General features: G+C 38.6%; 1 protein-coding gene across 2 annotated transcripts in view; it reads left to right on the top strand.

Annotated features, from left to right (window-relative positions):
- Window positions 1–12,412, top strand: part of LARGE1 (LARGE xylosyl- and glucuronyltransferase 1) — a 285,774-nt gene that overhangs the window by 176,922 nt on the left and 96,440 nt on the right. For both annotated transcript variants that reach the window (XM_038180825.2, XM_027449977.3), the window contains one exon: window positions 2,075–2,246. In XM_038180825.2, coding sequence (XP_038036753.1) covers window positions 2,075–2,246 — 172 coding nt within the window. The remainder of the gene's footprint in view (window positions 1–2,074; window positions 2,247–12,412) is intronic.

Consider the following 12,412-nt stretch of genomic DNA (forward strand, 5'->3'; position numbering starts at 1 on the left):
TTCTGGAGCAATATTGCATTTGGACTAATTAAATGAGGGACATGCCATCCAAAATTAATAACATAGGGATGGGTTATAATAAAAGAAAGCTCAAGTCTCTAAAATTACATTAACTCCTGCATTATGTCAGTATGACTAGAGAGCTGATCTTCCTGGCTGGTCTAGCACAAGGACTTCCAAGTGGCAGATTCAGGATGATGTGCAGAGTTTGAGGAAGCAGGATAAATACTGCTGTGCTGACATTTAGATGTGATGGTCCATTCATAGGGACATCATGTTGAGAGAGGTCTGGATTCACAAATATCTAGAGTTTTGAGGGTGTGGATTTGAAATTTTCTCTGTTAACACACACACAGAACAATTCTGGGGAGCAGAGCTTCATATTTATATTCCTAGTGATATTGGCATATATCAGGGAGACAAACTAGATTTCTCTTTTAAGGACCATACAAATTAAAGAGAGAGAAAGCAAGAAAGAATGAAATAAGAATGATGGCTGATGATGGACTGATGAGATACTTTTCAAAAACAAAACAAAAATAAAATCACACTTCCTGTTTTGGGGTTGTTTAAAGATAATCTGCTTTTCCCGCCTTTCCCCTTCAAATGTTACTTTTCTCCTTAATAGTTTGCTTTAGTATCCTCGATCTTTTTAATGAACTTAGTGAGGGAAGATTCTGCCCTGGTGCAGGAATTATGAGAATACAGAAGAAAGTCGAAGGGAAAAGAACGAGTCAACTTACATTGCCAGAAGCCTTGTCACTTTATATTTAAAAAGAAATGCACTTTAAGCATCTATGTTAACCTTTCTTCAACTACTCTTCCAACTTCCAAATAAAATTTAGGAATCCATTCTGTTATGGGAATAATTTTATGAAGGAGTTTGGAGGAAATGACATGTGTGCAAAAGCTGTTTCACATAATAAACTTCACAATGCCAGTGAATAGATATGAGACAGTTAAACAACAGAATAAATCTTCTGAGTTTTACTAGGGCACTTTGTTTCTGCCAACCTTCTCTAAACTATAATATGCCGGGCTAAATGCTCAAATCTGTCTCACTCAGGTCCCCTAAAGTCAAAACATGAATTTAAGTTAATGGGAACACCGCTCAAGAAAACTTAGTAAAAACCTAGGGATTTTAATGCATGCCCTTTAAGACACTAAACAAGGGCAGTTTCAAACAGGACAATAGGAACAACTTTTCCAAAACTTCTAAAACACTTCCAGCAATGACTTTTGGTATTTGAGAACTTGAGTTTCACAGGAAGAATATAACGTGTAGGTCATTGAACATCCTAGTGAAGGCAGCACAACGAAATACTGAATTTAGTGTCCCAACTTACTTTGGAAGCTGCAAAAATACTTTGTTTAGCCCTCGTTGAAGAAATGTAAATGTTTGAGTTTGTCCCCTTGATATGTAAAAACCAAAAAATATGGCTACAGCTGTTCTACTTTCTCCACTTTGGGGCATGTCTGTATGATGTCAGTACGTGTAAGTTAAAGGTTGTCAATAAACATTTTCTTTTGCAATTTTCATGCTCATTTTTCTAATTGAGAAGAATTTTGAAATTCTGACTGTCAAGTCTGTAAAATTTAAATGGAAAATAAAAGGAAAAAATATGTTTGTTAATTCTACTTTAAAAATCTGGGAATGGCAAACACTTTTTTTTTTCTGTTTGAAAATGAAAGTTATGTATAATACACCTGGAGTTTTGGATTAAATATATGTTTCAATTTTATCAGAATATGTGGATGTCTCAGAATGAATTGAACCAGGTTGGAAAGGCTCATATAATTTTAATTATATTCTGTGAAGCAATTACTTCAAAAAACAGTTTTGTTTCAGCCTTCAGAAACTTATGTTAGAAGCATATTTCAGAACTTCTGATGTTGATTTAAAAGCAAGATTTTAGATGACTGTTTCCACCTGGCATTTTATGGTTCTTTATTGTTGGTATTCAGAGATCTTCCATTATTACAATGGAATTGTAATTATAAATTATGAATTATTATAATCTATCTAATGAAGATTATTTTTCCTTCCTCTTTCCCACTTTCCATTTCCTGTTAGTCGGAAGTGTCATGGATCCCCAACAAACACTACTCTGGGATTTACGGGCTGATGAAGTTGGTTCTAACCAAGACTCTACCTTCCAATCTTGAGAGAGTCATTGTCCTTGACACAGACATAACATTTGCCACTGACATCGCTGAGCTATGGGCCGTCTTCCACAAGTTCAAAGGTATCCTAATGATTTTTTAAATGTCCTTAGTTGTGGGGGAGGGAACATGGTAAAGCAGAAAGTAGAACGGGGTAGGAGGGCAATCAGATTTACTAAAAGTTTTCATGCTCAATTTTTGTTGCTTGAATGTAATTGTTTTATTTGCAAGCTCTTTCCTCAGCAATGTTCCATATAGAGTGATGGGTAATTCTGATTACCTGTGCAATTTGTTTATTGGTCTAATTATTTGGGACAGGCAAAAATTTGACAATACAGTAGATGATAAATAATTATGAGGATGCTCTACTGACCTACTGTTCAATACCTGTAGGTATTCAATACTTGGAATAAGTATTTCCTCTACATATCCTCATTCCCCCCACATTTTCCTTGATAGTTTGACCACGGAAGGACACTTTCAGAGTAACTGTGTAGTGAGATGGTCACAAAAAAAGCTTGCCACTTCCTTGTCACAAGCCAGAAGTACTTTCCTGGCTAACACATGGCTAAAACCATTTAATTCTCTCAGACTCCCATGTTGCCAGCTTTCCAGAGGCAGAGACATATCTTATTGTTCTCCTCTTGCCCTGCTAATGTGTACTGGAGTGTTGGTAAATGCAGAGGCACTCCAGTGTCCCATTTGAATGTTCACAGCCCCTATCCTTGATGTTAGTCTGCTTTCTTTACATCACTTTAAGCAAAAATCAGCCTAAGCAAATGGGAGTGTTTATATACAGAGCCAAAATAAACCACTCTGTTACAAAGGTGACAGAAAAGAGAGCACATTTAATCTACTTATCCCATGTTGAAGTACAGAAGGCCTTTTTGCCTTTCCCAGTACCCAGCTAATAGGCAGTAGCTATTATCTTCAGCTCTGGTCAAGGACTTAGTTTTAGTGTTTGCTTTTCAGTGCATTTGTTTCCTTTCCCTTCTCTGGAAACACTGATGTCCCTTCAGCAGGCTAGAAGCACTCATCTTCTTACTTTACTGAACCATAAACAAACTTTATTCATTACAAGTACTGTTCAGGCCTCTTCATAAAGCCTTTGCCCCTACTGAAACTTGAGTTTCATATAAACATGTATCAGCAAAAAAAAGTGTGTAAATGTATGCACAGGGAGTAATGCTGTGCTATTGCACTGTCTCACTGTGCACTACTGTCACAATAATAATAATATTGTACTGAATGTGGTATATTCACACACTGAAGCTAGTAAAGACAAGTATTTGAACTGAACTTGGGCACAGCGTACTGCATGGTCAAAGATACCTAGGTGAGGAGGAATATCTTGCTTATATTTTCTGCCATGGTTTCAGTGAAGGCCCTTACTTTTTACTAGGATAAGAAGTCAAGCATAAATCCAAGCTTGTGAAGAAATGGAGTAGAGGATGGTCTAAGACTGAAAAAAAATACAGACAGAAGAGATGGAAATACAGAGATAAATCATTATTGAAAGCCAAAACATGGGTGTAAGTCTTCATGCAGTTAGGCAAGGCAGTTCAGCTGATTAGAGCTGTGAAAAGCTCTAACTCACACATGGAGCCAGAATTCCTGTGCTACTGGCAGCCCTCATAATGTACATACCACCATTCCCATGTACAAATGCATGATTTTGTAAGTTGTCTGGTCTGTCTTCTTAATTTCTGCTGACCACCTGCTTCTTCACAATGTTTTAAGCCTGGCAACCAACGGATCAGTGTCTACATCTGCTCATCTCCCAGATGGTCGCATACAAAGAAAGGATTAATTGCACAGTCTTGTTCTGCAGGAATTCTGCCGTGTGGGAGAGGACTTGGGATCACATGTATGCCCCAAAAAGTGATCTAAAATGTTGAGAGATAAGAGAAGTGAAAACCTCTCAGCCCAAGCTTACAGTCCATCTTGTCTCCTAAGGTACAATCCCATTAGGCAAAGATCCAGTGAAAATGGATTGTAGGAGATAAAGGGCAAGGAAGCTGAAATGATACTGTTGCTCTTTTACTGCTTCATAAAAGATCAGTTTAAATCATACAGTGAATCTCAAGTTGTCCTCAGCGTCCTTTTATTTTTCCTACCAGTGTCACAGAAGATTCAAATGATTTCTCATATCATTAGCCCCAAATATTCCTGTAGAGGGTCTGTTTTTAAACTGATGTTTTAATCCCCTTCTTGTTTCTCCCATCAGAAATCCCAAGTTTATAAACATTTCTTTGGGACAAGTTAGCATGTTTGTTGAAATATTACTGAAACACAAGAGAAACAAAAATGGGAAGTGAAGGTCTAATCTCTAGAGGAACCTGACACTATCAAAGAATCATGGAATTGTTTGTGTCGGAAGGGACCTTTAAAGATTATCTAGCCCAGCCTCCCTGCAATGGCAGGGACATTTCTCACTAGGTCAGGTTGCCCAAAGCCCCATCCAACCTGACCTTGAACACCCCAATTTGGAGGGCAACTTTACAGCCACAGGCTCTTCTAGAAATGTTCAGAGACTCAACTGTTGGATAGAATTGGCCATTGTAAACCTTCTTGCACCAGAATATTGTTTGAGCAAGTGGAAGAATTTTTCATAGCAGTGCAGGAAAAGCGAGAGCTTCTTTCTGTGGGTTGCTGCAGGATAACAGGTAAGGTGGTCCAGCACAGCCTCTTCGAATTTGGAGCTAGGCAGAGAAAGAGAGAGAAGGACCTAAAGTATGTGTTTCTTTCTTACCAAACAAAAACAGTGACCAAAAGAGACAAGTATATCATATTCCTTTCTTCTGTGACAGCACTCCTGGAAGAAACTGAGTTCTGTCTACACACCACAAAGCTCTTCTGTACTGTGCGGGTGACGGAGCACTGGCACAGGTTGCCCACAGGTTGTGGAGTCTCCATCCTTGGAGGTCTTCAAAAGCCACCTGGCCATGGTCCTAGGCAACTAGCTCTAGGTAGCTGGACCAGAAGACCTCCGGAGGTCCCTACCAACCTCAGCCACTCTGTGATTCTGCGAGACACATTCAGGATCGACTAACAGTTTAGCCAGAAGCAATTCACTGTGTAGAAAGGCCCCATGGTATGTTTTAAATAGCACCTGGAGTACTCAGTATCCTTGTTCTGCAAAGGTTCTTTCAGTCATCTCAAGAGCTGTAGAATGGATGAGACTCTTACATCGGGTTACAAGTTAATACTTTAGTTGGTAAAGCTATGTTCACTCTGCAGAAGTAAAAATTGAGAATTCCTTTGTAAATTATTGCTCTTCTGCCCTTTTCTGATAAGCTCCTTGCATATGCCCTTACAATAAATGGTCCAACTATTCTGTAGCCAAGTGCACAAATTAAGGCTCTACGTGTGATGTTATTTGAAAATCTCTTCTTTGAAGTAGCAACCTTTGGCTTTGGGAGAAATTCACACCTCTTTTCAGGAGCCCAAAACAGTGTCTCTCAGCAATGTGACATTTTAAAATTTCTCTTAGCAATTATTGGGGGTATAATTATTCTAACTTGTATATGCAAGTTTCAATCTTCATGCTTAAGCATGTCTGTGGGAACCGGTATCTTACACTTCAAGAGTCATATCCAGTTTTTCAGCTGGGATTTCAACATTTCTGCTTTAGCCTCATTCTCTCTTGTTCTCCTGAAGATAAGCAGTCTTTTTCTCTAGGACAGATATATACCTCCAAATATTGACTTCAAAGGCATGAGTCTGCAGCCAGTCTAGTGAAGATAACCTGTCATGCATGTTTTCTGTGACTTAGTTGACACTGATTAGGTTTTCTATTCATCTTTCACAGAATTTTGACAGTTCTAAACTTGAGAAAGCATCTAGCCTTAGGGCAGAAGAATGGGACTGTAGATCATATGCATTCTTGGATGAAGTACTGCAAAGTGTTTCAGACAGCAAGGATTAGTGTAACCAATATGCTTTTATTGCAGAAATTGTGTGAATTCTTCTGAGAAAAGAACCAGTCCAAAGCCATGCTCTCTGCCATCAATCTTAAAGTTCTTTTAAAGGCCACATCAGCTAATAGTTTTGTTATTCTTGCTCACCCAGACTCTTGGTATTGAAATGTGGCTGTTTTCTCTAAGCTTCTGATTTTGACTTTAACTGTTTGTTAAATACAGATTCTCAAGAGCATTCATTTTAAATAGCAGTGTGAATTTATTGGGATCTGACTATAAGCGTTGTAATAATTATTTGTGTTACGGGTTGCAGTTCCTGTCAGAGTCACAGGCTCTTTGTGCTGGGTGCTCTACAAATGCATAGCAAGAGTCTTTGTGCTTTACTTGGTTGACCATTCTTGTATCTGCCTGTTTCCTTTAGGCCATGGCTGCGTATTGGTCACCACTGGGGCCCACAAGTGAGACCTGAATAATCCCTGTAGACATCAGCATTGAGGGCTTCCATATTTAAACTGAATGTCTAAGGGTATTATAGTATCTCTAAGTATCTGTAGTAACTCAGAGGCTATACTGAGCAGTCCTACTGCTGCTTACTGTTAGTCTCACAATCCAACGGCCTAATAAAATGAATGTTTTAACTACTTTTAAACAATACAGACTGGATTGAAAAAAAAAAGAAAAAAAAATAACATATTTCAAATTGCTCTACCTGTGGATTAAATTGTACAGAGAATATAAACTGCAATTAGTGTTGATCTGTGAAAATATATCTTCTCTGGAAAGCTGAATAAGACTTTAAGGCAGAATCATCTACATCCATTAATGAAGTATCCAAGAAGGAGAAATGGCAAGCTTGATAGAAAGTCTGAGATTCTCGTGTTCATACTTTGCATGAATAAAAACATGCTATAGAAGCTGTTTGCTTTGTGTCAGGAGCTCAAACAGTGATAAAAATCCATACTGACATCATAAATACCAGAAAAGGTCAACAGCAATTTTGGTGCAGGATCAAGTGCCCACAGCTGAAGAGGGATTGGCACATAGTCAATCCTAAACTTAAAATTTGTAAACACTCAGCATGTAGGTGCTTTGGCATATTGCTCTGCAGAATGCCCGAGGTAACAATGTAGGTTTGTGTTATTCTTGCAGCTTCGTTAGGAAAAAGAGCAAACAAACAAACAAAAAATCACAACCATCGCAAAATTCACCGTCTCCCATGTAGGTGGTTTAATAATTATATTCCTACAAGAACTGTTATGTGTAAAACTGTAATACAAAATGCAAGTGTAACTCTTCAATTGTGTGTCGATTTAGTGTGCCAGAAACTGAGGTGCTGATGGCACCAGTGAGAGTCAGGCAGAGTCAGCATGTGCTGTATAAATTTCCCTGAATTTAGCTCTACCAGTGAAGCCCCATCTTGATAAACTATACCTGCCACAGACCTAGGTTCTTCTTCTGCAAGGACTGTACTTTTTATGGGTATGCCAGTCTTGGGAGGATGTAAAATGCTCAGTTGTTGCCAAGATTAAAATTTAAAATTCATTGTCACCTATGTCTGAAGCCAGGATTTGAACCCCCAAATTGTTTCCAGACAGGTTCTATACTTCAGGCAGTTAGTTTACACTCAGTAAATCATTAAAGCATTCACAGATCATGTTGAGATGAATCTCAGTGGGCTGGCATACTGTTTGTGTTAAATCCTGCAGTGATGTTTCTGTGTCTTCTGGTCAGTAAAATAGGTTTTCTTTTCTCACTGATCAAGAGAAAGGCATTAGCAACGTACATCTTAGTGTGTGTAGAAATCCACAGTATGAGTCAGTCTTTTTGTGAAGGAAACAGGATCACATTGTAGCAGAGTGCATTAATAAAATTGTCAGGCAGCTATTAAAAAAGCTTAAAATTATCTGAAATTTTATAGGTGTCTAAAAAGGCCGAATGGCACTTGTCTTTGCTCATAAAAGGAACATCTGTTAGTTTCTGAAAGACTTGTATAAGTGTTTAATGGTTAGACTACAGTTCATAGCTCATCCTAGGGTTATTCCACAAATGAGGTACATTTTCTCTTTGAAAACGTCCCTGTGGAGACTCTATGTGCTTAAGATTTTCTACTCCTGATTGTTATATTGTGGTGTTTTCTTCTTTTCTGCTGCAATATACTTTGAAGTTTCATTGATAAAGAATTCTATTTGTTAGCTATAGCTCGCAGAAATACTGGGGTGTGTTGTCCTCCTCTTTCTCATGATGCAATTGTATCACCTGCATGTGAAATTACAGGAGTGAACACTGAATTTCAGTTTATCTTGGTGAAGAGCTGAAGAAAGTATGGATTAGGATATATATATATTTTTTTTAAAGGGCAAATTTCTATCCATAATTGAAGATTAATGTTGCCCATTTTAATTAGGAGAGGATCAAGTAAAGAGATCTTGTCTTGTTGGCTTGCTGAATCTGTGGGTCAAGGAAAAATCACTTATTTCTTTCTACACTTGTCAGATAAGTTATCTGGTTGGAAGCCCTTCTTTCTTCCCCCCCCCCCTCCCCCCCCCCCCTTTTTTTTTTTCTGGTTGCAGTTTGCTTTCCCATGATGTTCCTTTATTGAGGAGGCAGTATGTAAGAAAGTTGACCTCAGTAAATGAGCTCCAGGGGAGAGAGTTTATTATATGGATCAGCATGTGCACATTCTAGTTTATGGGTTTTAATGTGACAAGGGACATAATCAGAAAGTTCTGATTATGAATTGCTGCCAAAATAGAATAGCTGCAGTTTCTGAAACATCTGTAGTTCGTTTTTAGCTGAATGGTTTTTTGTCTGTTTTTGCCACCAAGCAGAAATATTTGAAGGTTAAAGGCCGACAATGTGTAGAAATTGGGTGTAACTCATGATGGGGGAAATCCTAAAATTAAAAAAAAAAAAAAAAGATTTGGGTTCTTTATTTTTCCATTTTCATTTCTAAGGGATACCTTTGGTCATTTTTTCATGCCTATTCCCATGAGGGCTAGGAATGTTTTAATTAAAATGGAAGCTGGTAGTCTTTTGTCATCCTGTGATTCCTCAACTGGAGTTTTCAGAAGAAAAACCACCACATTACAAGATTTGTAATAAAATCTTGTTGGCAACACTGAAATTCTGAGGGCTTTTTTCTGCTTTCTCAACATCAATCTAGTGCTTTTTCTGCATTATTTTCTTCCGCTCTTTGTTAAGCTGCCACTCATTCTACATCTGTCTTTCTGGCTTAGATGCTATGATGTAGCAAACACCCAAGCTAAACATTGCATGACTCACCCAGTGTTAAAGAAAAAAACAAAAAAGAAAAACAACAACAACAAAACGGTTTCTGTCTCCTTTGAACTGTTTCTTCTGGGCTTAGAAAGACTTTAATTCTATGAATCTCAAGTACTCCAGAGAACTGTGGAGAATGGACATAGAGCTTTTTGAATTGCCTTGTGAATCTTTGTTAAGGGAAATAAGGGCAGAGCGAGCCAGCATGGGAGCAAAGTGCATGTCCCCATCTCCCCTGGCTAACAGAAGCTATGACTTTCCAGAAGCTAGAAAATCCAGCTTCCAGAGGGTAAAGACTAGGAGAAGGAGCACTTCTGTTCTGTATATTTGTTCTTAGCAGAAGAAAACTGCATTTTTGAGAATGGGATGTCACTGGCTGTGCCGGGATGAAAACCTATGAGAAGAAAGGGAGGGAACAAACTGAGGAGGAAAATAATAATCCCTCATCCCAACCTGAAAGAGTAAATTGTTCAGGAATGCATCAGAATCCTGTCAGTCAACAGACTTTCCCTTGGACATATTTATCAATTCACAATTTAACTCACAGATTAAGTTCATGTACTGTTTCCTCTGGCCAGTCACTTCTGCGTTCCATAGCTGACAGTAAAGCACACCAAGTGCATGAGCAGGTAGCAAAAATGAAGGGAGTGGTAACCTGTCCATCATCCCAACTAATAATGTGTAATGAAGATTCAACTCCGCATACATGGAAAAAGCCAAGAAGATGGGACACATGGGTCATCCACCTAACAGATGAAGTTTACTCTAAGGTTTGATAGTTATATTTGCAGTACTAGAGAAAAAAAATATTTAATGGATAGGTTTCCATGCCTAAAGCCCTCGTTCTAATCACAGGCAATCTATCAAGCACATATGCTTTTCACTGTTCACTGTGATGTTCATTGTAATAACTGGATATTCTTGTTTTCTCCCTCTCTGAACCAGGCATGTCCTCTGAGCCTACCCTGTTCTGCATTAGCAATCCATATTTTAAGGACCCAAGGCCCCATTTCCAATTACAAAGCTCTCACCTGAGGTTTCACCTTCTTGCTTTCATGCTGCAAATTATGTCTGTAATACAGGCAGCACAAGGATTTGCATAGAGGAAAGTGTTGTAGGGAGTATCTCTCTCACAGGCTCAAGCTGGAAGGTAGGATGTATTGCCCAGAGGTCAATAGTATGATCGTCCCATCAGCAGGATAAGTGTATGGTATTGCTCTCTGCACAACCAGGAAAGAGGAAGAAGAGTGTAGGAAATTAAACCCATTTATTATGATTTTCTTTTTTTTTTTTTCTCTCCAGAAAAAAGATAAATAAATCAGGGGTTGGAACTAGATGATTTTTAAGGTCCCTTCCAAACTGAGCCATTCTATGATAGCTGAACTAAGGCTGTCTACAAGTGTACCATGTGTAAAAACATGGACAGTTACATGAAAAAGTTACAAATTGATAATCAAATTGATAATCAGTCCAGTACTGGGGAAACAGTAGAAAACTCACAAGTTTCCTTTTTTCAAGCAATCTAGATAATCAGAGTCATTTGAACCTCTTATTTTAACCCCCAAACTAAAAGCAAGAAGTAGGTGCATGCATAATAGCCCCCTTCACTCTGCATCACCCAAGTATCTTTATTTTACTTGAATCTCAGGCTTGCTCTACCCAATACTCTTTGCAGCAATCTCTAGCTGCATTCAGTGTAGGCCAAGCAGTTCAATTAAATGAAGGAGCTTTTGTTCTTCTGACACTTTCCTCAAAGTAAATCGTTTTTGTGCTTGGAGACACTGCCAAAAACAAAAAGATTTTTGTCCGAGCCCGTCTTGAAACATACTAAAAGGTGATTGATAAGCTTAGAATAAAACTCAGGGACCAAGTTTGTCCACAACCACTCTTTATTTTCATTTCATTATATTTCCTGAATTTAGTTGTAGTAGATATTATAGTTTGGGCTTAAGTGTCAGTAAAATAGATGTGCATGTAACGTATTCTAGTGAAGAACCAAGCTAATTTATGTTCCCTTTGCACTGCCTGAATGCTTAAAAGGCTCTCAACATATAAGTGGGTGATTCTCAGGGTGTAAGACAAACTCTGTGTCAGTTGCTTTTGGCCCTCTTGGTTCTGGGATTCATTCTTGATCTGGGACTGAACAAGTCAGCAGAACGGCTTCTTGAGAGCTGTTAGCTACTGGCACAACTAATAGAAACCTTGAAACTACTTACGTCTGTATTTGGAGACGTGGTGTATTTTTTTCCTATCTGCTTAGTGACTGGGGAAGCTGTCCAAAAAAGTGCTATTCTGACATACCAAGAGGCTGTGTTGGCTGGGAACAGAGGTGGAAATACAGCAGGGAAGGTGTAGTAATATTCAGTGATGCCATTGATGAATAGGCCAGACTGTGAACCATCCAAAGGCTGAGGACCTAGCACTTGCTAGCACTCAGCTTCTGCCCTGCTGAGACACTGGTAACTTTGAGTAGGATTGAAGCCCTACAGTAAAATGGGCCATTGTACTTTTTCTCATAGATTGTTGTCCTTGGCTGACTCCATGCTACCACTCTGCTGCCATCAATAGAAACTGTCTGCCAGTTTATGCTCACACCAGCTTACTGGCTCAAGATCTCCTCAACTTCATTAATTCATGACATTACCATGTCTTCCTGCAAATGTTACATTTAATAGACAGTAATAATATTTTCTTCCTGCATGCCTCAGGATACGATTATTGCAGGTGCCTAGTGGCATTCTGTAGGGCTGTCTACAGGCTTTTTGCCAATCTACTTCAGAGTCAGATTGGCACCAACTTTTACAGTATTTGGAGATTCAGGTGCTTTCCCATACTGCTAAGAAATGATGATATGAGTATTGTTATACTGGTATCCTAAAATTCTGAGAGAACACATCTTGGCTGGTATAAAACGGCTTTATAAAACAGTGGAGTGAACTGGTTGATGCTAACTTTCATTGGTAAAGAATTCTAGCTCCTATACTTCCTGATTTACATAAATATTTTTGCTCTGAACTTACAGCTGCTTTTATAGGCTAAGTAAAAAAAGA

This window comes from Anas platyrhynchos, chromosome 1 (assembly GCF_047663525.1).
Source record: "Anas platyrhynchos isolate ZD024472 breed Pekin duck chromosome 1, IASCAAS_PekinDuck_T2T, whole genome shotgun sequence".
Taxonomy (NCBI): Eukaryota; Metazoa; Chordata; class Aves; order Anseriformes; family Anatidae; genus Anas; species Anas platyrhynchos.